At 32.0% G+C, this 27,334-nt stretch overlaps 1 protein-coding gene across 2 annotated transcripts in view; it reads right to left on the bottom strand.

Moving 5' to 3' along the window:
• Positions 1–5,813: 5,813 nt before the first annotated feature.
• LOC121367855 (ribosomal protein S6 kinase beta-1-like) overlaps positions 5,814–27,334 on the bottom strand; it is a 47,981-nt gene continuing 26,460 nt past the window's right edge. The window contains exon 17 of one of the 2 annotated variants that reach the window (XM_041492281.1): positions 5,814–12,212. In XM_041492281.1, the coding sequence (XP_041348215.1) occupies positions 12,206–12,212 (7 nt within the window). In that variant the 3' untranslated portion in view covers positions 5,814–12,205. The remainder of the gene's footprint in view (positions 12,213–27,334) is intronic. The other variant, XM_041492280.1, reaches the window with a different exon arrangement.

Here is a 27,334-nt window from a genome sequence, read left to right as displayed (position 1 = left end):
CTAAACTGTGGAACACACTACCTTCAAAGATAAAATATTCTCAATCCCTCGCCTCATTCAAATCCAGTTATTTTAAGCACTATTCAAAAATAATCAATTTTAAGATATACCTTTGTTGTTGATTTTGTGTTTGTTAAAATAATTATGATGTATCTAGTTATCACTGACTCAAGTTTCTTAACAAATTGATTTAAATATTATTTATATATTCATAATATGTGCTATTGTTCCTCATGCTATACATATTACATGTATGTTGATGGGGTTTTTTTGGGTTTTTTTTTTTAATGTATGTATGTATAATATCATGTATAGATTAGAGAGGGCCTCATGGGAGACCAGTCACCTTGTACTGAATGTGTTTACCCTCTGAAAATAAAGAATTTTATTATTATTATTATTATTATTATTATTATTATGACTGGTATATCAACGGCCGTGGTATGTGCTATCCTGTCTGTGGGATGGTGCATATAAAAGATCCCTAGCTGCTAATCGGAAAGAGTAGCCCATGAAGTGGTGACAGCGGGTTTCCTCTCTCAATATCTGTGTGGTCCTTAACCATATGCCTGACACCATATAACCGTAAATAAAATGTGTTGAGTGCGTCATTAAATAAAACATTTCTTTCTTTCTTTCTAGGAACAACTTGGGATGGTGGTTGGTCCAAAACAAACTGTTCATCCATCCCACTGCAAAACTTTTACGTAATTATAATTGAATCATACCTGTAACATATTCATTAATATAGATATGGTTTTCAATAAAACACCTGATGGCCATATCATATGTATCTCACTGGTACTCTTGTTTTATACTATTAAATTTACTGTAAGTTATTTATTTCTGTGCGGATTGATTTGTAAATGGCACACAAAAATAGTATTATTTTGTTATTTCCAAAACACTTTTACGTTTCTTTTTACGTCAAACCAAACTGAAATTATTTACAAAAAAACAGGTGTATAGAATGATGGTACGGACTATAGAGTACACAGTTACTTAATTTTAATTTTTGTCACTAAAAGATGACTCAAATATTCAATGTTATTTTTTAAAATTAAATTTACAAATTCTACTTTCCAAATGTCTTCCATAATTTAATTTGTGACTGCCCCTAAAAATACTGAGTTTCAGACCAATCCAATCAAAATTCTGGACGGTAAATTTTTAAAATGTTAAATTTCTATTGAATAACTTTTTAAAATTGTATAAAAGTTAAAACATTCAAACATATTTTTCTTAGTTTGTGAAAATTGCCTTTGAGAATCATGGTACCAAGTTTTAGAATATTTAGTCAAAACTCAAGAAAATAGACTTTAATATTTTTAATTTTTAATTTGTATTTAACTTTTCAAACCTTAATACTCATTTTAAAATAAAAATATTTCTGAAATCTCTCTCTATTAGTGTGTAGACTGTCTAAAAGTATCACTGTACCAAATTTCTGAACAATTCAATAAAAACTCTTGGGGAAGATAAATATCAATGGAAAAATTAACAGATCGTGGATAGAAAACAGACAGATTGCAGAAAAATTGTTATTAGAAAACAAAACAAAACAAAACAACCAACAATAACTATTCAATTAAAATTTTATTTCAATTTAATTTGCAGTGTTATTGACTTTTTAATAGTACATGTATATATAATTTGTTTTATATAATGTAATCACTATTTCTCTCAAACCAATTTCTGCATTTTAAACACGTACAATGAGATAATGATTATAATAATATATGACATGCATTATATATATACTAGTACACAATACAGTAGGCCTATATTGCATATTCATTATTAATGCAAGCAACCATCACAAAATGTGCTAGAAAGCATAATGTGCAAGTTGGGAATAACAAAAGCTTGTTTTATAGAATACATGTGTCTACATGAAATCAACATTAAAATCAACTTTTTAAATTCCAAAATACTACTTAAACATTATATAAAAGTTCAATTGAGTTTTTTTAAAATCTATATAATAGTGTGTATACAAGGTAATGCAAAACCCAAATAAAGGTACATAGAAAATATGACATGGGTGTGACAATATTTATTTGTCAGTGCTTAAAGGGACAGACCCTAGTTTTTAAACACTTAGGCATATTTGTCACTATTGAAGTCGTTTATGATCACTGAAATCAAACATTAATTATATTTTATATTATTCATTTATGTAAAACTGAAATGTTTCTGGTCATCCTGGTGTTTCTAATACCACAAAATGCATTTTTTATATTTTTGTAAAAATGCACATGTGTCTGAGAAGTAGCGGTTATGGATTTGCGTTTTAGTCAATTTTTAAGGGTATTTCAACATCACAGACTCTTGTTTCACTCTGTTGTATCCAAATTTGTTACAGGTTTGTAAATTAACCAAACTTAGTGTCCATTTTTACGGGATGAAATCAGACTGAGAGTCTAGGTAAAAAAAGATGCCTTAGAATTTAAAAACTAGGGTCTGTGCCTTTAAAATTAACTAGTCGTATTACAGGGTATAACTGAACACAAAGGATATATATATATATATATATATATACAGTACATGTATATGCAGTTTCGCTGAAATACATGGCTACAAATAAGTTACAGGGTTTTAAAATAATACATTTTGTTTTCTGCAATTATAATGTTTGCTTTTCAGTACTATTTCCATTGTTTAATGATCCAGATCACTGCCATGGTAATTAATTTTAATTATTGAAGAGACCAAATCAATGAGTGGTTGTTAAGTGTGAAACGAATGATCAGGTTCATGTTGTGTAGAATACATATCAGAAGTGTGCTGGATCATACTATACATCTGAAGAGAACTAATGTTTGGTGTCTTCCTTACCAACTTGGTACCAAATTTTTAGACATGATCCAGTGTTTGGTCTCTTTTTGAATTTAGACAATTTTGGACCATGAAACATTGTTGGTTTTGACAGGATTTTGGGGTTTTCAGGGTTCGGTTTAGACAGGTTTCACTGTATTTATATACATTTCAAACTCACAATAATAATAAGGATTGGGGGTTTTTTGGCCACGGATTTAGTATCCAAGTTTTGAACATAACCATAAATTGATGACTTAAAAACTATTGTTGTAGTACAAATTGTAAAAATAATAGTTCCAAATAATATAATGTACAGGGATGTGAGAGCTATGCGGAAACACGTAAATGCACTTTTCCATTTCGTCTAAAAAAACAAAAACATGATGTTCAGTACTGTTGACCACACAAGGTTCATTTGCATGTTTTCACGGTTTCAAGTTTATGATGTGTGCCTTATATTATAAGTTATAACCAGTTTAGGTTTGTTAGCATTGAATGCAATTTTTGGCAGTTCCAAGGGTTGCAAACAATTGTTCTGCCTTGAGCAGCCCCTGGACCCCGGCCGCAGTAAGCTTTCATTTGTCCTTACTGTGACCCATCTTCCACACTGACATAATTTACTGCTTGAAACAGATTTTTTTTAAATAGTTATTTATATACAACTACTAACCTTAAATGTAAAATTATATTAGTTTATTAATTTGGCTGCTTGGCTATAAACCTGGTATGTTATGATTTTGGTTTATACTGACAGGTCAGACCATGCAAGATACCTGGCAGCAATTCAGTATGAATTGCATGTGTGACAATGAGGGTTTCCTCTCTCAAACCCTAGACTAAGTGTTGCAATGTCTACATGTTGGATGCCAGATAACCACAGTTTGAAAGTGTTTATGTGTTACTACACTAATGTTCTTTCTTCCTCCTTCCTTTGCTGGATGAAGAAAGATCTGTAGGTATGTAAAATCTAGATACAAGTTTAAATTTAAGATTCTGATTGGTGAAAATCCCAGTCAATGGGCTTGATGTTTTTCAGTCTTGAACAGAATGTTAATCTAGCAATCTCTGATGTTCTGACAGTGACAGCAAACACTATGTGACACCTTAGATGGACTGAACACATTAAAATGTAATGATGATTAAAAAATTTAAGTTTCAAATAAAATATTTGAGGCTATGAGTCTTATTTGTTTTAGAAATGATTCAGTTTGATGAAGATCAACATTATGACTTGAATATGGATCTAAAACATTCAATGTGGGTAGTGGATAAAATTAAAACATGAATCTTGTAAAGTAAACATGATATATGTCTTAATCATTTGTATTACAATCCAGTACAAGACTGAACCAACCAGCCTTTCTTCCTAATCATTCAAAACAAATTAAAAACCCCACTAAATTCTTTACATCTGGAGAATATACAATCAAAATTTATATATATTGTTAATGAAAATTCAATAAAATGACTAGGAATCATTTGTAGCCAACACTACTGCACATCTTCTTTCTTGATTTTGTTTAATTAAGTCTACTGTTGCTCTATCAGATTGTCTATGTTACAACAAAGTTGAGATAATTTTGCTCTGGTAATAGTGAATAAAATACTAGTAGAAATATTTATAAAAGGCACTTGAACAAAATATCATGCGACTGGCCTCTAAGGTAATGGTTAAGCCATCAGACTTAAGGCTGGTTTCACAATCTGATTAAAATTAGCTCTACTGGTCTACTAGTAGATCTAACAGCGTGGACTCCCATAATAACAATTTTAAATATCAATCAATTACACTTCGCCTTTTATAGCATTATTCGGAGCATACAAACTAAAAAAATATCGGGCGAGACTATTTATGCAATAGACAAACTTGTTGGTCTTTTTCAACATTAAAAAACGGGGAAAAGTGCAGTAATAAACTCTGGATTGTATACTAGTATAAACAGATTTTATGGCTATACCATCACAGGTTTTTTCCCCCCCCCCCATCTTGAAACGAATTTTATATAAAATTTTATACTGAAATTAGTTTCCAGCATACTTCGTAATTCACCCAAATCATTTCGTATACCCTCGGCATAATCCTGAATGTTTTCAAATTCTTTTCAAATCACTGGCATGACTTTGTAAGTAAGGTTTTGATTGATCAAATGAAAGGTCAACTGCACATGAGCTCCAACGGGGTGCTGTTAGATCCACAGGTAATAGTACTTAACTAGTGGAGCTAAATATTTTAATTAGATTGGCTGGTTTCACAACCCGGAATCAGCTCCTATTTAGAGTGAGTTGTATTGGCTGAGCAGCGGCCACTACACCAATTTCTCTCTCACTAACCACAGTCCTGGTCAGACACCAATGATAGCTGAGGACAGCAAGCTGGAACCTTTATTGAATATAAGCACGAATAAAGATAAAAATATAAATGTCATGGTTAAAAATGTAACCGTATGTTTTAACTCCTTCAAAGCTTTTCATGCAGGTTTGATTATGAAGTTCTCAACTCTTTTAATGTCATATTAAACCCAGGGAAGGTTAAGATTCTGCACCCATCAGAATAAGCAAAAAAAGCCTAATACTGATATAGATATAGTGATTGTCGAACACTTCTGTCCATACACAACTGTCCAGCCACTGTTGATTCCAATCTTGAATCAAAAAAAGTATTACCGCACATATTGTTCCCAACTCCATATTTTAAGCTGTTTTTTTTAATGTCAAAATATATCAAATGACTATTGAAGATGATGATGTCCCTGAATAAAATGTATTATATCGCAGAAAAAAAATCATAAATAAGATAAAGGTAAGGTGATCATACACTGTAGTAATTACATAGATGCATATCAAATACTTACGTTATATTATGACATCATATAGAGCTATCGATAGAATCAATAGAGAAGACGGGACATAAGAAATAAAAACAATCCCTACCCCAAAACAGAAATATTAATAAAAGTTATTAGTACTATAGTTGCTAATAATAACAATAACTATTTTTTCATTCAAAATTTAATATTTTAATAACAAACACATGCAACATTAAAATTAACATCATACTGTGAAATAAAGTGAATCACGAAATAAAAAACATAAAAACCCAGTACAGTAGACACTCTTGGTTTAAAAATTAATAATTTCAATACTTTCCAACCTCCCTCATACAATAATTGTTCTTACAGAATATTTTTCATAATTCTGATCATTTCGGTTTGTACAACAGCTTGGTTATTATTATTATTATTATCGTACTTGTTTTATGAGTGAACTAATATGCTTGAGTAAAGCTAGCAAAGAAACAGTGGTATATCAACCATGTTAAATCAACTTTTAATCTCCACTGAAGTGGGAAGCAGGGGGGGGGGGGGGGGGCAAGAGGGACATGTGCATCCCCCACTTTTCAGATATTTTGCTTTATATTTGCTTTATAATAGTGTAAAAGTGTAAATATAAAAGCGTGCCCCACCCCACCCCCAACTTTTTGGCACCTTCCTATGCCACTGATCTCCTAGGCATGTAGGCCCTAAACTCCACTTGGTTACAGGTATTTTGTTTTCTCTTTTCTTATGTTTTGTTTTATTTTATATTTAATTTTATTGTTTGTTTTGTTTTGTTTAGGTGTTTTCTTAAAGTTGAAATTAAACATGAAGAACAAACAACAAGATTAAACAATTTTAAAATGTCTTACTGGTTTATCATTAATTTGTTTTCTTTTGTTTCTAAACTTAAAATAACTGAAGCAAATTTTACATTATTTATTTACAATTATAAAACAAAAACATAGTTTCATTCATAACATTGTTAAGTATATGTAGTTAATATTGTAACCACAATTATCAATGAAAAAAGCAACAAGTTTACCTCTTACCATTTGTAATACAGATCATTAATTTAAAAAATGTAGTCTTTAGTTTTGTCAAAAAGCACATTACATTTTATTTCATATCCTCTAAACAAAGGAAGAAACAAACAAAAAAGGCACAAACAAATTCCAACCATTATACTAATAGCGCATGTACATGTGTATATTTTTGGTACACCATATTTTTAAATCTATTACTAACAAGTAAACCTTTCACCAAAACATGATTACAATTAGCTGCAGGAACTAACTTTTCTCTTTGTAAGCAATAATCAAAGAATTGTTACATGGAATTCATAGTCAAAAAACATTAAAATGCAAATTGAATTTACTTGATGTTCAAATATCAAAAGTAATTTAAGAATAGTTCATGATGTTTCTTTAATTTCATTAAAAGATACCAATATTCAGATTACTGTTATTTAAAGGGACTGTTGTGAGATTGTAGCCATTAAAATACACTAACTTATTGTATTCACTTAATGGGTAATAAAGCCTATAAAAAAATACAATACAAAGCATTATATTAATAAATACATCTGTTATTCTGTCTGACCAACCTATTTAAAACTATTTTAACCAAGTGTGTGTTTATGTATGTTTTATGTAAGTAATAAACTGAGATGTACAAAATTACTGGAGACAAAATCATTATTGAGCTACTACAAATAGTATGATGACAATAAATGTATTTAAATACAAATATTATATTCTAAGCAATAAAATGTAAAAATAATATTGTAATTTTAATAATTAAAAATGGCTTTATTTTAACAAATTTATGTTACAATGGCTACAGTTCGGAATATATCCCTTTAAATAAAATTTCCAAGTTGGAATGTTCTATGTAAAATTAAATAATGACGTATCTAGTCATATTTCTGTTACTGGCATTTCTGTTCACATAAATGGATTGATAAAAAATACAAATAATAAATGCACATCTGTTTAAAATCCTTTAAAGATAAATATGTACCAAATTGTAATCATATATTCTAAAACAGTCTTGAAACCAAAAAATATATATATATATATATCTATCAAATTAAAATAAAATGATATAAAAATACAACATTCTATTCAACTAGCAATGAGTTTTCAATAAAATATGGTTTTGTTCTGGTTATCTTTTCAGGGTTTGGTTTGTTTTTATTTGGAGAAGATGTATTTATGCATACAAAACACCACTTATAACTATTGTGGCATTATTCATTACACATGCATCTTATTTGACAATTTTTATAATTAAACATCATTCTAGACAATGAAAACAGTTCAAATTTTAAATTTGTTAAATTAATGAACTTCATTTGCATAATGCCTATCAAATTGTGTTTCACAACAATACAACATTCGTTTATCTTCAATAACAAATTAATATTCATATATTTAAAAAAAATTTCAACTGTTCTAAATATGCATCTGAACAAATCTTAATTGCATATATACATATATCTTTAAAAAACAAACAAAAAACAAACAAACAAACAAACAAAAAACCCATCAATTAAAAAATCTGATATAAACTGTAAACTTTAAAATACAGATCTATCTAAAGTAACATCCAATTAATATTTATTATTGACTACTTCTGAATATTAAACAATATTAAAGAGCTGAAGAGTAATGAGACAGTTTCCGACACACAGACACACATGCCACCATGACAGAACCATGTGTTACCCAGACCAGAGAATGACCAACTCATGATGCAGGGATATATCACAATATCAAGAATCACATGTTGCTCAAACCAGATGACGAGATATTGACATATCTGCTGAAAGCCCATAAATTACAATCTTGCACAGTTAGACCTCTCGTTAGTTACTCCTAGCGACGAACCCATTCACGTCATTATGCAGCTACCTTTCTTTTTTCGGCTGCAAATATAAATAAGAAATGGCAAATCTTATCGTTTGAGTTATGTATATTTATGGCCTTTAAAATTCACATTAAAAAGGAAATTGTTAATAAATTTGCAGCCAGTAATGCTTATCAGAATATTCAAAATCATTTATCTACAAGAAATCCCATTCAGTAACATTTATTTACATTTTAACCATTAATTGCAAATAGATACATTTTAGCTACAAATAAAACATAAACATATTTTGTTAGGTGAATAGTAAATTATGACTATATTGCTCTGTTGAAAGCATGATTACTCTTGTATACCTAATATAATAAATATTTGTTTAACAACACCTCAGCACATTTAAAACTATGGCAATTTGCTATGTAATGGTTTATGTTGACACTCGGTCACTTATACAATGTACCCAGATAATAAAGGCAATTTATGAAGACAAACCCCCTCCACCTAATATGCATCTTTCTTTGTGCCATTTTCCACTTCTTTATTACATTATACAAAATTATTATTCTTTTATCAGTATACATATTCTTTCCTCAACTTATGTTGTATTTAATTTAAGGTGCAAACTGAGGTTTTTAAAAGTGGTCAGTTATTTACTTTGTACAAGCATAAACAATGGAAAATGTTGTGAACAAAAAAACAAATCCATTAATAATAAATTATTTACCCCCAAATTTAATACTTGCTTAAATCCATCAGCACACTTAAAAAGTTTGCTAGATTCACTTTTAAGTGTGAAGAAAAACAATATTAGTTAATGTTATTGTTTGCTGAAGAGTCTTTTTTTTTTCAATCAGTTTGGCAGATTGGCAGTCACTGACAATGTGCTGAAATATTTATCACACACTGTAACATCATGAAATATTAGTGGGTAACTGGTAAATTCAACAATGTCATATTAAATACTAACTTTTAAAAACAGTCTTAAAGTCAATATATTTTATATCCATGTACCATTTATTATTATAAATCGATTGGCATCACTGATTTCAATGTTGCTAATAAGATAAAAACTGTAATGACACTAACAAACATTTTGTGTGAAAACTGTTTTTGGTCAGAGATAAAAAGGGTCTTGAATAGTAAGGACAGATTTTTATTTTTTTTGGATAGCCCAAATAGCCAGAACTTCTGAAAAATCAAGAGGATTTGTCTTACTGGAAAAACATCACAGAACACTCTTGATGCTGGTCAACAATTATGTAATACAACAGTTTGCATTTTGTACACCCCCTTCCCCATGTAATATTTTGTAATACTAAGCCACACCCATCCTCTAAAATAACATAATGCTAGTCAAAATACTCCATGCTTATCCTGTCATAGTGATGAAATTTTACCAATATTATTAGATTTTCTGTTTGTATTTATGTTTGTTTGATTTGGTAATAAATACTAAATAAACAAAATCATCTGTTAACAAAATAGCAATGACTGGCTGCATTTCACTTCATAAATAAAAATGAGATTTGTTTTGAAAATGTTTCATAACTCTTAATAAACACACCCATGTAATGTTTTGTAACTCATCCCTTGATAGTATCTTGCCCTTCTAGTGCATTACTTAATTGCTGAATGCCCCTTCCATTAGTAAAATTCTCATTCCACCTGACCAATATTTCACAATTCTCAGCTGTATGTTGGTAGAGTTCTATGCTAGAACTACACTGTAGATGAAGTGTGCTTCTGGTGGGCAACAACAAACTATATCAAGCAACATGTCTATCTATGAAGTGCAATATCTATCTAATGGGCATGCATCGCACTAATGTGTACAGGTTTATATCCTGCTCATCACAGTAATACAGAATTCAATTTAAGAGGAAAAGTTCTGCATTAAAAGAAAACAAATACTAGTAATCATCCATAAGCTTAATTACTTGTATTATAAAAAAACAAAAAAACAAACAACCTGAAACAGATCTACAGCTTGCTAGACTAAAAGCTTTGTGCCTTCTTTTCACAAGAAGTGCATGTAAGGAAACTGTTGGTTGGAATAGAGGCAATCGAAGAGATAATATAAAAAATGTTACACTACATCGTGTTCATAATAATGTAAAAATATGTTGTTGTTGGAAGTTTACAAAGATGGTGGAAAATTCATGAGATTTTGGTATTGCTTTGATTCCTTTAACATTGGCCTAAAATTACCTTTCTTTATGACTTGCAATACATGGTGATCTATGAAGTGAAGAAAATGAAAATGTTTTGAGCACCTCAGCTCATTCTTTAATCAGTGGCTGTTAGGTGTTAAGACATATTAACCTGAAATACTTGGTCTACATTGTTTGGGAACAAACCTGCTTCCCTCACAGAAGCTACTATTACTGAGAAGCAGAATGTTCCCAGGAGAGGATAGCACATACCATGGCTTTTAATACAAGAGATATATGCATGGCACTTGCTGGAGTGGGAAATTACCCAAAAGATATACTGACAGGCTTTGATCCGGTAACTCTGTACATTGCAGAAGGGCACACCATCACTGGGCTACATTCAGTTCCCACCATTGTTTATGAAGTGGGCCTGATAATCAGTTCATCAATACTTATAATTACAGAAGCAGACGGCAGCATGTGTATGGCAGAAAGCAATAAAGATTGAGTAGAAGATAAACCATAGAGAAGAAGTGAAAACCATTATCATTAAGGGCTTGAAACCCCTATCTCTTTTCCTTTTTCTTCTTCTGTTTTTTTTGGTGTTTTTTTTTAATAACCTGTAAATTTAGTTTCTGGAATGAAGGTGTATCATAACATGATACCTAAATAGTACCTGTCTTGAGAAAAAAAAGAAAAACAAGTCAATTTAAACACATTTTGTTAAATTATTTCCCCATTTCTGTTGGATTTGTCTCATTTCTTGATGCAATTTCCAAATCACATATTTAAAAATATTATTTTCAAATAGTATTACAGGAAATTATACCAAGTTATTTTTAAATAATATTTCTGAAATATCACAATGAACTGTGTTACAAATAACTGGAATAGAAGTAAATACTGTTGAAACAACAAAAACAAAATCAAACCATAACATTAATAAATATTAAAATCTTATCCCTGCAGAAAATACTGACTGACGAATCACAGAATACATCTGTTGTAGTGTAATAAAAACTAACAGCTCAAGTACTAAATCACTAAATGAAACAATCCCAATCCATATTTTAATCATCTGCTACAACATCCATAACATAATTGATACTATAACCAGACATAATAAATTTTCTTTATAATCTCTCAAACAAAAATGAAACTACCACCGACTTGCATACAATGTAGCTTGAGAAACTGTCATCTCACAACAAAAGCAATGTCATAGATATAATATACACTCTTAATGGATAGATAATAACTGCAGCACTTAAGGTATAACTGGGCAATGAGAATTCATTAAGTCTCTTGAGGTAATGCATCCTTTTGTTGACAAAGTTCACCAATGTCATTCATCAAATATCATTCTTTGCAACCAAATCTCTTGCTAGAATAATCAATCTATGGCCATGATGACTCTATCCCATGAAAGTGCTTCAAAATGGTGAATGTGTGCTATCACAAAAGAGTGATCTACTCTAATGTAGTTCAATAGCTGATTTGGATGGAAGTACAACAGAAGAATGGCCACGAGTTGATTTCATGTGGTGAGCTTCACAGTCTAAAATAGATAAAGACAGACATAAAAATCCCACACTAATCCAGATTTAATTTACTAATGTGGAATTTGACTGCTTCTTTTTAAACTTTTATGAGCGTCTTTTTTTTTTCTACTTTCTTTGCATTTGTTCAGCAAAGAAGTTCTTCTGGAAAACAAATTATTACAACAGAAAATGGTAGTGCTAATTAGAGCATCTTACTCTCTGTCCATGCTAATACTGAACACAGCAAAAACATGGTAGTCCCTTAAGCTGCATTCTCATCATTTGACTAGTTATAATGAACTGTTAGAACATGTTCTGTTTTTTATGTCAAATTCATGAATCAAACTGAACAAATAAGTTGTACAGTGATGACATAGCCAGCAGTGTATGTCATAGATGATGACCATCTGACAATTTTACCCATTTTAAGAACATTTTAAAGAGCCTGTACTAAGCTTGCAACCAATGTAACATACATGTACCATATTTTCAATTAGAAGATAATTTGTAACAATTAAACTTACATATTAAATACATTTTCTTGTTTAAAATGTTAGTGTCTGTGTATGCAATGTGTTTCTTGTTATCTTAAATTGTATGTAGCAGCCAACATTGTATTTAACTGTCAAATAATTTTGTACTTATAAAAAAGTTTACATTAAAAATTAAATGAAATCTGAGCTATTACAAACATTAAGATGAATAAAAACACATTTGATATACAGAAACTGATATTCTAAACAATAAACTGTATCATATTTAAGATGTAACTTTAGTTGTTAAAAAATATTTATTATGTAAAAATATGTTACAACAGTTGCAAATTCAAGATAGTCCCTTTAATACCAAAATGATTTTTCTCCTTTTAGTTACTTTTAGTAAAAATATAAAAAATAAATAACTTACAATTTTGACTGCATTAAAAATGACAAGCCATTACAGTGTGAGAATGCAGCTTATGTTGTTAATGCATGCAAAATGTGAATTAGTAATGACCGATGTACAAAAATGGATTACAGATATCCCAAACATTTTAGTGTGGAAACCGTTACCATATTCTGTATCATAAAAATGGTACTGATTGGACTTTTACTTCAAAAATGAAAGATAAAAGTTTTATTTTAAAGACACCAAAGTTACCATATGCATTTTAATTTTTTAATTTTTTTTAAAATTAGGTTTGTTTTGTTTAACACCACCACGAGGTGCTTACGGCAAGGATCGAACCACCTCAGTGGATCCATTCAGCTGATTGGTTTTTCTCTCATTTCATCCAGTGTACCACAACTGGTCAAAGGCCGTGGTATGTGTTTTCCTGTCTGTGGGAAAGTGCATATAAAAGATCCCTTGCTGCATTACCAATGGGCTACATCCTATGATTTTTTTCTATTTGAATACATTGCATTATGTGTGAATTAATTAACTTTTAAAAATTTTAGACTTAAGAAACAACTTCATTTTCTTTCTTCCAGACACCTCAGTCTGAAAAACATTTTGAACTGTTTCAAGTGAACAAGGTGCAATATAAGGATGTGTTTATTATTCATGATACTTTTGTGGCAGTGGAATTTAGTATAATAAACGTGGTATATTTACTATGAACTGCCAACACCCATATTAGATCTCTTTGATAATGATAACAACTAAAGAAAAATCAGAAAGAGAAAACAGTTCTGAGTAACCCAACCATTGCTATAGTTATCAGTTTGTAAAAGTTTTCCTCCCCAACTTGTTATATCAGAATACCACATTCCAAAAAACAAATGTTAACAATTTTAAACACTGAATTAGAAAAAGTAAATTTGGGACTTCAAAAAATTATTTTTTGGGAGTGGATTGGTGGGATGGGGATACTGAAATTAATTTACAATAATTATTACATGGGTGGTGGTTTGTGCAACTGTTTTATAATGTACATCATAATTTTTCGCTGTAAGTTTTACTTTATTGGGCGGTGGGTACAAAAGATCATCCACATATGTGTCATTTGTGGAACAATCTTGAACATGAAGGAAAATCAGTTAGTATAAGAACAGTAATATTTAACAACTGAACCAATTCCGAGAGAAACAAAAGGAAGAAGAAAAACAGGACTCACCGTGGTGTGCACTATCTACAGAGAGAGAACAAGAAACACTTACTAGCACCTACTTCTACAAGGTACAGTTGCTTTCATTTATAAATTATATACTTTCAAACAAAGCATCCAGTCATGCCAAAATATTTAAAAAACAAAAACAAAACAAAAAAGTTTTAAAAAAATTAAAACCCCCACAAAGAAATCAGTTTACTATCATTTCACTAATAATTTTACCATCCATTTAAAATTTTCTTTGTTACTTAACTTTACTTGTGTACTAGTAGTGTAAAAATAATATTAAAAAATAGTTCATGCCACGTAAGGAAAAATTTAAAAACAATTGTGCCAAACAAGATTCTGCTTTGAAATAACAGGAGTAAAGGCAGGAGATGGAGGAGTGGTAAAACAAAATGCAGTGCTTGAAACATACACATGGGATTTTAGGCAGCCTGGGAGACAATGTACTAAAATGCAGTGCTTGAAACATACACATGGGATTTTAGGCAGCCTGGGAGACAATGTACTAAAATGCAGTGCTTGAAACATACACATGGGATTTTAGGTAGCCTGGGAGACAATGTACTAAAATGCAGTGCTTGAAACATACACATGGGATTTTAGGCAGCCTGGGAGACAATGTACTAAAATGCAATGCTTGAAACATACACATGGGATTTTAGGTAGCCTGGGAGACAATGTCCAATGCTTGAAACATACACATGGGATTTTAGGCAGCCTGGGAGACAATGTACTAAAATGCAGTGCTTTACATATAATGGAATTTGGAGGTTTTGAAAGCAATTTTGCAAACCCAGTGCATTTCTTTCAAAGAGCAAAGGGGGGGTAAAAAGGCTCTTTAAAATAAAGTAAAACCTATGTATAAAAGTTTTTACGAAACTTGTTCAAACACAATGTTCTTTGAGAATAAGTTGTTTCATAAATCGGCTTGCTTTAAATAATAGTAATTATTTACATACTTGTGCAATAACATAAGAGTTTATTACAGAAAATATGTAACAAAAGTGAATAAAGTCCCCATATTTACTAGTAATAATGAAATGGAAAACATTATGGGAAATCCTTTCTTAATCTTAGAAGTTGAATTAATTTAACAAAAAGTGCATATTAAAATATTCTAATCTATAAACCTTTGTATAAAGTCACACTGATCATAAACATTGAACTTTCTTGATTTCATTTCAGTTTATTCTTGTGATAATATCCAAGACCCAAGCATGCACTCCTGGGCACACACCTCAGCTATCTGGTGTTCTGCCCAGGGTAGGGGTTAATAGTCAGTTGTTTGTGATAAGACTTCAGTGTAATGGCCACTGTGCCATTAAAACTCACCTTGAATTGGTACCAGTGCTAGGATACGAACTCAGCACTTTATGGCTTTAAAACTATTGGCTTAACCACTGTCACCAAAACTAGTGATTTTGTGTATGCCTATTTGGTTACCTTTACAGACAGGCTTGGTTGTGATTAAAAACCTGTTGAGATTTTGCACTGGACTTGGTGGTGTCATGGTTAAACCATCGGACATAAGGCTGGTAGGTATAGGGTTCGCAGCCTGGTACCGGTTCCCAACCAGAGCAAGTTTTAACGACTCAATGGGTAGGTGTAAGACAACTACACCTCTTCTCTCTCACTAACCACTAACAACTAACCCACTGTCCTTGACAGACAGCCCAGGTAGATGAGGTGTGTCCAGGACAGCGTGCTTGAACCATAAATGGACATAAGCACGAAAATAAGTTCAAATGAGATTTTGCTTAAACTCTTGCAACAACAAAATAAATATTTCTTTTACTTGGATACAACAGTCAATCCAAGGACATGAAAACATGACCCTGAAAGCACAACTTTATTCAACAACACTGTGTAAGATAACCCAAATGTGCAACACTTAACTTATGCACAATCATAAGACCACAAGTACATTGTTGCTTGTTGAGGTTCAGAAATAAAACCCGAGTCACTAGAAAGAAGAAATATTAGATTACAGCACCCACTTAACTCACTTTAACTACAATTATATTGGCGTCTGACACGAGGGAAGTTACCAGGTGTGCAGCTATATACACATTTTAAACACAATGGGTTATGGACACCTGAAGAAGTGCTGTACATTATGACTCTGTTCAAATATACAACCATTTTTAATGAGACCATATATCAAACACAAAATTATTTTCCGTAAACTCTTTCAAACATTTTGCATGTCCTTGGTTATAAATGTCTAATAAATACATGGGCCAATGTTTACAAAACATTAAGTGAACTTGAGAATCCAATTACATTTTTTTTTAAATGTTTTTTATGGAGCAGACAGTCGTGAATCTAGACTCTGAAATCATAAGTGGTTGGGACGTAGCCCAGTGGTAAAGTGCTCGCTTGATGCGCAGTCGGTTTGGGATTGATCCCCGTTGGTGGGCCCATTGGGCTATTTCTCGTTCCCGCCAGTGCACCACGACTGGTATATCAAAGGTTGTGGTATGTGCTACCCCTTGCTACTAATGAAAAAATGTACCGGGTTTCCTCTCTATGACTGTGTCAAAATGACCATATGTTTGACATCCAATAGCCAATGATTAATAAATCAATTTGCTCTAGTGGTGTCATTAAACAAAACAAACCTCTTCTTCAGAAATCATGAGGAAACCACTTAATCACACTAGGAGTCAGTGTGTGCTAATAAACACATCAAAACAATGTTGGCAGAACTCGTACTGAGAGTCCAGCGCGCTACCAACTGAGCTAATAAGAAATTCTCACTAGCTACTGCCAGTACGAACACTTTATACCAACACTACTACATACTCCCCACTCAAGTGAAGCTACGTCCCAGAGCTGTGGGCCACGGGCAGTTAAACTGTTACAGCTTCTGACTGGGTTATATATGTATTCTTGTTTTAAGAACACACCCAGTCCCTATGTCGGCTCCAAATGTAACAGAACAATCAACCTCCACTGAAGGGATATAAACCATGGACTCTCAGTACGAGAGTCCAGCACTCTACCAACTGCGCTAATAGGGAGATTCCCACTAGCTACTGCCAGTAGGAGCACTTTATACCAAATTACATTTGTATACGTTGAATACTGCAATCGCTGGTGTAGCCAGGATTTATATTGGAAGGGGCATGCAATATATGAGTCTGCTAGCCGCTACTTTTAATACGGTTGTAAAATACCCGGGGGAATAAAAATGATACTTAATTACTTTATTTAAATTGCAAAAACTGAAACTATCAAGTAGGAGCAAATTACACAGGCCATCAGAGTGTTAATTAAGGGTGGAGAAGCATAATATACAAAACGACAGGCGGAATGTCCTCCCCATGAGCATTTTGATATATTTACCCCCTTTTGTGCTATCTTGGTGCATTTACTGATGCTTCTGAAAGGAGTTTTTAAACCACAGTTTTACCTTCCTGAATAACATTTATTGTTTTGATCTGAATAACAAAACAAGTATCACAGTTACTTAACAAAACAATGAAAATAGATCAAAAGAGCTACAGTGATACAATAAAATATTGTTTTCTAAAAATGATACAATAAAATATTATTTTCTCAAATTAAGGAGTTTGTTGTCAGGATCTACAAGAACATTATGATTGCTTGAATTTTTATTTTAAAAAAAATTAAAGTGATTTTTTAAAATTGGGGAATATAGCTCCCCCAGCCCTATCTGGATCCTATGACCTCGATTATAAAAGGTTATGAGAAGACATGCTCCATTTATCTCCCCCATCTGGCTATGTCAGTGTGACTAGTCATCAGTGTTCGAGATTAACAGTATCATGATATCCCAGGGATATCATAATTTAATTCTGGATACCAGACTTCAATAACCCAGTATCCCACTGGGATACCATATAATGGTGGGTTTTTTTAAAACCTGCATTTTTATTTTTTTGCAGAAACAATGAAAGTCGTATTTTACTGGTGAAGTTAAGTAACTGTATTTTCGAGCTCGTACCCAGTCAAATGCTATGCTGTAACAATATCTCCCCAACTCGTACCCAGTCTAATGCTACACTGGAGCAATAGCAGTGTAGCAATAGACTGGGAACCGCTAAGTCGCTATTATTTTTGTTGGATGTTTCCTCCCTTCATATTTTATTTGAGATATTGATTGCACATCTGCAGAAAATTGATACAGGTTGATATATCATTAGTAATTTTCAGAAACACTTATAGATTACTGCTAAATATAAATTTATGTCAGTATTACACAAAAATAGATGCAGCGAATTTCACAAATTCTGCAATTTCAATTGCGGTGTAGCAATATAGACTGGAAATAAGAACGGTGTCGTCCAAGTTTGTTACGATGTTATTTATGAATTTCATTTAAGTGGGATACTAAATTCTCTGATGGGATACCAGATTTTGAAATGTTAGTATCCAACTGGGATACTGCAAAAAATCTTTTAATCTCGAACACTAGTCATGATAATAATTTTTAACATACAATCAAGTTCTGTTGTGGGTATATATAAATATACTCAACAAAATTAATTTAGGCCCAGTAACGTCATATTATTTCAGCAAATATTTGAACTGTGACACAAAACAATCTATTTGCTAATTGTTTTTGAAATTTGCAATTGGCGAATTTGATGAGTGCCAGAGCTAGCCCTGTTTTCTGAGGTAACCAGTCATTTCGTACCATAGTCATTTCGTACTCAATTCTACCATTTCGTACCCAAGTCATTTCGTACCATAGTTATTTGGTCATTTCGTACCAGTTATTTGGTCATTTCGTACCATAGTCATTTGGTCATTTCGTACCATGGTTATTTACTGATTACTGTGAAATAAAGTTATAATGATTTCAAGATCATGTACATTTTGTTATACTTAATCATAGACTAGACAACATAGTGATATTCTACATCGATACTGATTGTGACTGTTGATTATAACGATTGTTTATCCAAAAGCAATAAGGCAAGCATAGGCAGAGAATCTGTTGACAGTGGGCTAAGGACGTAAGCCTATATAAGATGGTGGGAGCCTCGTATCATATGAAATGATCATCAGTGGCAATACACATGTTCATTTAAACCTTTGCTCACTTTACAAGGTATGTTTACACGTCAACGTTTATTCGTCAACAATAAAAATAAGAAGTGGCATACCATGACAAAAATAAGATACTGAGTACGAAACCACTATGGTACGAAATGACCAAACATTATGATACGAGATGGTAAAAAGTAGGTATGAAATGGCTATGGTACAAAATGACTGTGGTACGAAATGACCAAAGCACTATGGTACGAAACCATTATGGTACGAAATGACCATAAACTATGGTACGAAATGACTAATAACCATCTCTAACCTTGAAATAAATAAATTTCATTATATAAGGCTAAAAATACAACAAAAGCATCATTCCACTGCCTAATCAAGAGCTGAAGCAATGATCATATTTTCTCGACAGCCATCATCTTTTAGAATACATTAGTCTGTGATATTTTGTCTTCCTATTCTGAAACTGATATAACAATGAAATCACTTCCCATTCAGAAACAAAGAACAAAAGCATATAAAAGCTAGATGACAAGATCCTCATCATGAAAATACCACAAAGCCACTTTCAGAAGCTAATGCCATGATTGCATATTCTTAGCCGACAGTTTATGGTTAATCGGGTAACATGAAATAAAATAACGGGTGCACAGTAAGATAACCAATATAATACAATGATCCCACACTGAAAGCTGAAGCAATTAACTAAAGAAACTAAATGTAACTCCATAATTAATTTTATAATCGTTTCCATTTCGTTTCATCTCAACTAATTTTCGTGCTTATATCCAATTAAGGTTCAAGCACGCTGTCCTGGGCACACACCTCAGCTATCTTTGCCATTAACATACATGTCCGATGGCTTAACCACTGCACCACCGAGGCTGGTAATCATTTCCAAATCTTCAATGTCTCAACACTGATCATAAATAAACGTATCAATTTCCTTTTTTTAAAAGAAAGAAAAAAGGACAATATTTTAGGGTAGAAGGGTCACAGTGGTAAACAAAAGTATCATGCAAAGTTAAATTATAAATAAATATTTTTTCATTTTGTAAAACATCAAGCTCAACAGAAAATATTATTTTCATACAGAATTTCTTTTGTATCACTTTGATATTAAATCAATGGAAACAGTGCTTCATGATTACAATTTGTCGGCATTACATCACAAATAGCCTTTTTCGATGTCTTGTATGAATGTTTGATGTTAGGATGCATGTATGTTAATGGAAAAACTGCCCATGAAAGGAATTAGTATTGATGGAAATGATTTCCAAACAGTTACAGAACTAATGAGAAATTCTTCCATATAAAATAACAAAAAGAAGTAATAAACCATATAATATCCCATTTAAAAAAAAAAAAAACTAATTCAGTTTGTTTCACATAAACATCTTTATTGAATAATATTACAAATGCATTTTATAATTTGGTTTATATGTGTGTACTTCTTTGCAGTTTGGCACGTCTTATTCTATCTGTATGTACCAAATAACACAGATGCAAAAGGATTGAGATAACAAAACTTGTGTTAATTTTTAAAAAGAAGGAATGACCTTTACTTCCATCATCATTCTTTAAAATCAAAATGTTTAACAATTTTACATAAATTTACAATTCAAACTAAAACTGAAAATACATATACATATATACAAAATACAGAAATGACCACATGCATAATAACAAATAAACTAGACCATGCAGACAAGTGTTTTTTTTAAATAACCACCCTACTTCTGGAAACCAAATTAACTTTGGTAATGTACAAAAAAAAAAAATCAATAAAAATAGAAAAAGGAATAAATAAGCCAATAAGACATTTTACACTAATAAATGTGGAGAATGCACCCTAACCAGAAAAGTATTACCAATTGACAAACATACCTAGACACATCCCCAATACAATTCATTTAATTTATAAGTTCGATGCATGTATGTCATAAATTAAGCTATTATCTGTATATGAGCTTTTCATATCTACATAAAGAAAAATAAATAACTGGATTTCACAAAACATCTGGAAGACCGATGACTATTAAAACTAGAAATGTGACCTGTAACAGGTAAAAACAAATGCAGCAAAATGGTTTATTATCAGGGCTTCTAGAATTTTTATAAAATCCACTATAAGTTAATGTAATTATACTAATTAATAGTAATAATCAGATATGTCACCTAAAGAAGGCGATAAAGCTTAAAAACACTAACACTTGGTGGGGTGGGGGCAGGATATACATATTTACAAAATAGACTTAACCCCAGCATTTGACAATTTTGATTTTCACTATCCGTCGGACATGGCAATAGTAGTTATTCACTAGCCCAACACTGAAAATCATTAGCCATGGGAGTGGGGCTACCATAATCTAGAAGCCCTGATTATAGTTTGAGTTTTGCAGGGTTTCGACTAGTAACAGGTTTCACATACTTCATCATCAACCAAATTCCACAACTTTCCATGACCTTAAAAAGTAATATTTCCATTAATGTTTTAATGTCCATCGTGTAGTATTTTATATTGTGAAAAACTATTTTCGACCAATTTAAATTTTTCATGACATTCCATGACTAAACTCAAGATTCCTTACATCTGCAAATTTATTGACTTTCCAGAATTTCTATGACCCGTATGAACCATGAGTAAGGTGGGGTTTTTTTTTAGCTAATTTACAAAACATTACTGAAAAGTCACTAAATTATGTAAAATTTTAATAAGTACTGAATTTAGAAAAAAACAATAAAGTTCAGTATTCCGCCAGAATTGTACAAAATAATAAAATATAGATATATTGGAATCTCTTGGGATCTCATCTCCTATTCTTACCCTTCCAACCCAAAATCTGGGATTCATGGAAGCAGTGAATCCTGCTAAATAAATCACCTGCTAACACAGTGTTAAAAATCACCAGTCACCTGACTGGCTGAGGCAACCTTTATTAAATAAGGCCAACTATGAATTTTACAAAGGACAACCATCAATTTTAGAAAATTGTTTCTTTCCAAAAGGAAATATGTGATACAGCAAAAAGCTTAAGGTAATAGATTTGAGTAATATGGCAGATGCATTTCAGGCACACATGTATAGGATCATGAAAACGTGATCTGAAGGCAACATACATGTAAGTTTTACAAGAGCCAGTAACAATTTATTTTATTGCAGGAAAATTACTGGCCATCATGCTTTTTAAGTTTCAACCATGCTAGTATTAACCAGAAAGAATTTTGAGGTACAAAATCATCAATTAGCCACTCGACTATCAACATGGTGAATGATGGTTTTGCACCAGCTTTGAAGGGAACTAAAATGCCCTGGGTACAAGCAACCAACTGATGAAAGTTAAAGTGTTTTCTGTTAAACGAGACCACTAGAGCACATTGATTAATTAATACTGGATGTCAAATATTTTGTCATTTTAACATGTAGTCTTCAAAGGAAATCCACAACATTTTTCCATTGACAAAAAGATTATTTTATATATTTTTTCCCACAGACAGGACACCAAAAATACCATAGCCTGATATTGTGGGAATGGGAAATACCCAATCAGAGAATGGGTCCACCAAGGGAGTTCGATCCTCCTAGCAAGACGTTGACCAACTGAGCTAGATTCTGTCCCAATCAGCCACTCTGACCACTGACATGGTGAGTATTTTAACATGCCCATATACCACTAAGGTTTCAGGCATGACATCGTGAGCCATGGTTTTGCACAAGCTTTGAAGGTAACCAAAGTTTCCAGTGTACAAGCAACCAATTGGTGATAACTTATGCTTTCCCAAAAACAACTGTGGGACCAACATGTGCTATGTTTATCAGTGTGTCAAGGAATATAGCTCTAAGTTTCAACCATTTCACATGCAGTCTCAATTACATCCTCAATAAATATGATTACTCAGATCACTGTATGACTAGATTCGTGCATGAACTGGACAGAGAGGATATGGGAAAGATACAACCTTACATCACTTCTGACAGTATTACATATCAAAGCAATATATTTACTTTTCCACCCTCACAACTGTCAAGGTAAAATTGTATATTTCATTCAGGAAACAAAAGCAATGAAGCACAGATGGTAATAAATAATATCAAAAATTAGAAACGATATTACATTTATTCATGTCATTAAGGAACAGAGAAAGAGTATTGACAAAACAAAAACCTTTTCAGACCAGCAATTCCTTAAAACAGCTTTGACCAAATTCATCCATCATCCAGTTTAAACATGTTACCTCATAATGCTTTAAAATACTGAATTAAAGTAAAGAGCAACTATATATATATATATAGAACATTCTGTATTGCTGGTAATCTTGAGTCCTTCCTGAATAAAAGTTGTATGTTTAATAGTATCAACTTTGATGAAATATTTGGCTCAACAAACTTTGATTACCTGTTAATTTTTTCACTAGTCTACACCACAGACCTATAGATCTACCCCATGAGACTTATACAAGATATTACTACACAACACAGTTTTAAGTACAGATATTACTTTACCAATATGAACTGCATAGATCAACAGCAGATTACATTTAACAGTAAAAAGCAATAAAAAGTTGATGAATAATAAATGAAGTAAAATAGAGTGAGTAACTCAAATGTATGAAAGAGACAAGTTATACTTAAACACCATTTCAACAAGACAGACACTTGATACTCATTTCTAAAACTACAACAGACGACATCACATGAGGATTGGAGGTGCACAAGGTCACATAAAAAAACACAAAACCAGTGTCATTTATAGCATAAAGGGTTCTTAAACTGCAAGGTGATGTAGCCATAAGCGATAGTATCCAGTGACAATGAAGGTATATAAAGCCACCATATCCAATCAAAAACAATGTACTTATCTGCTATGGCTAATCTAAAATGCAACTGTATCCCATTACAAAGCATCTACCTATCTCAAACAGCTAACCTAATAGTACCTGTGAAACTAATATCATATTCAGTGGAATATAAATGTTGAATTAATATCACATAAGTTAAAACAATTTAATTGTTGCCGTTTTACATGTATCAGGGATTTATCCAGGCATTATGTGTGTCCGAACATAGGCCTCTTCCAAAAAGATACAGACCTAAAGATTCCCAATTTTTGTACTTAAAATTCTCAATAAATTTAATTATGTCTATAGGTTCTAATAAATTAATTTAACAGTGGTGGACTGAAAACATGTCCCAGGTAGGATTTACTTGTGCTATTTTCCCCAATCCCATCAAACATAAAAATATCCTGAACAAATCCCAATGTATTTTACCTATTATTTTCAGCACGATTCTCATGAATATATAAAAAAACAATTCAACAACATCGACCTCCTTGAATTTAAAACCTTACATGACATGCACTAACTTTGTACCCTGTGCATTGAAGACTTCTAAACATTAATAAGAGGAGTTCAGGATATGTCAACCTGTATAGTATTATGAAAGCTACATGTATTTATAAACTCCAGTGATCACATTTAATACTACTTTTGTACTCCGAGAAGGAAAGAAAAAGGAATATTTGTTTAATGACTTATCAGCACATCTGCAACTACAGCCATTTTGGTCTAACAAATGGATATTTCAAGTCCTGGGGGCATTGGGTGCAGTGGCGTAGAGTGGGCGGGGTCACCAGGGCAGTTGCCCTGGGTGCAAAATTCTGGACTGGTGTAAGGGCCTCGGGGAGTGCTAACAGTCCACTGGTTAGTGGGCGCAATACTTGGCTTGCCCCAGGCGCTGGCAACCCACGTTATGCCACTGACTGGGTGAAACAAAATAAAACCATAACAGGTCCACTACTGGGATAACATTTATAACACATCATAATTCAAGCCTAAGTTCAGCCAGCCATGCTGTTTTTCACATGTCTGTGAACTTTCAACTTACTACCCGTAACCTTGAACTTTTGACTTATTATACTTACACTAAATCTGCAATTTTAATTAGTATCATTGTACAAATTAAACCCAGATCTGTGTTTGTCCATCCGAGATTACATTCTTTATATACTATTGGCAACTAAGTTGGTACTATCAAATCAATACAGGAGACATATATATCCAAATTGGAAATAACAGGAAAAAAGAGAAAACATACAGAAGTACATGACAACACTATCTGAAGTAATACAGTACCAATTAAAGGAGAAAGTTTTGTGCAAAAATATTTTTTAATCCACATCTCTAAAAGTGGACTGTAATTACACTGTAATTTTTTATGCAAGCTGTAAATAAAAGTTGTTTAAGAAAATAAATATTTAAGAAATATGACATTCTATTTTCAACTGATTTCAAAATTAGAATTTAAAACTACTATTAATTTAGCAGTAAATTACAATAGTAAATATAAATTGTTTATTTTCATTAGATGGATATTAATTCAAATGTGTGTTGTTCCACAGCTCATTTTCCTTATGTCCAAAAGCTACATAAATTATTACGAAAGAAATTAAACCATCGTGTCATTTTATTGAAACTGTTATTTACATACAGGTAATAAATTTTTTAAAAATGTATCAAAATATTTATCCATGTGTATAAAAGAACCATGCTCCATCATATGTATGGTTTTTGATATCCTAAGCATTCTATTATCGTAAACCCACAACTTATTGCACCATGATAATGTGCTGTGTTTATATGCAACCAGAACAATGAATATGGTTAATGTATACATCCAGGCCTGGACATGGAGGGGTGGGGGCAGAAGGGGGTATAGAGCAAATGTACATTTTAGGACAGGACAGGACAGGACAGGACAGGACAGGACAGGACAGAATAGGATAGGATGGGATAGGATAGAATAAGCATTTATTGTGCTAATGTGGTATTATATGTATTCTATTATTGTAAACTTTTAACTTACTTCACTATGGTAATGTGTGCTGTGTTTATATGCAATCAGAACAATGAATATGCCAACTGCATACAACCAGTACTGGACTAGGACAGAAAAGGGGAGAAAGGGGCCCAGAACAAACATACATTTTAATTTTAGGATAGGATAGAATAAGTATTTAGTGTGCTAATTAGAGCAAGCATGTGTTTACAAGCCAGGACACTTTGGTACTTTAAGACTTAAATTATAGGGGTTTTTTGGCCATACTACCACTCATACTTCATGTCCTATTTGCAATCACGTGGTCTGAATTATACTCTATGTAACGTAAATATCAATACACTATTAACACAAAGTGCACTATCAGGGTTTTATTATTATATACTGTACACATCAATTCAACTATCCTATTAATCACAGATTATCCTGATGGTAAGAATACCAATCATTAAGTGTACACATACACAAACAATAATTTGTTGAATTATGCTTCTCTCCCCATAAATGCATATAAAAACAGTTAATAGCTGAAATACAGAAATATATATTTTTATATCAAAACTGATAGATGTTACTTTATCAAATATAACTGTGCAGAAACAAAATATAATGTCTAACATGTAAGGGAGATAACTCTAAAGAAATATGTTAGAAATGTTCTCAGAAATACCATACTACAACACAGGATGTAAACTGTATAAAAAATATATCTAAATATTTCCACTTGATTGAGTTATGGTGCTAAGACAAATCTGATATTTTAAATATCTAGTGTAACTAAAAAAATTTTTTTAATGAAAATAAAATATTAATGGTGTCTCACAATGTACAGTATGCAAGAAAAGAGTATATTTGTTTAACAACACCTCAGCACATTTTAAACTACAGCTATTTGATGTTTAACATGTGGTTATTTTGACATTTGGTGAGTAGAGAAAGACAAGAAACCGACTGCCAGAACAATGGTTACCTACACTTACAGATAAAACAGCAAAGGAACTTTTATATGCACTTTCCCATAGACAGTTACTGCAGAGAACATACCATAGTCTTTGAGGTACCAGTTGTACTGACTGGATTAGGAAAAAAAAACAATTTCCTTGTAGTGAGCTTATAGTATACCAATACCTTAATTCCAACTCATCCTTACCACCTAAATTTCAACATGGTTA

The sequence above is a fragment of the Gigantopelta aegis genome, chromosome 3 (genome assembly GCF_016097555.1).
Source record: "Gigantopelta aegis isolate Gae_Host chromosome 3, Gae_host_genome, whole genome shotgun sequence".
In the NCBI taxonomy this organism is placed as follows: domain Eukaryota; kingdom Metazoa; phylum Mollusca; class Gastropoda; order Neomphalida; family Peltospiridae; genus Gigantopelta; species Gigantopelta aegis.
This window is presented reverse-complemented; position numbering and strand designations above follow the sequence as displayed.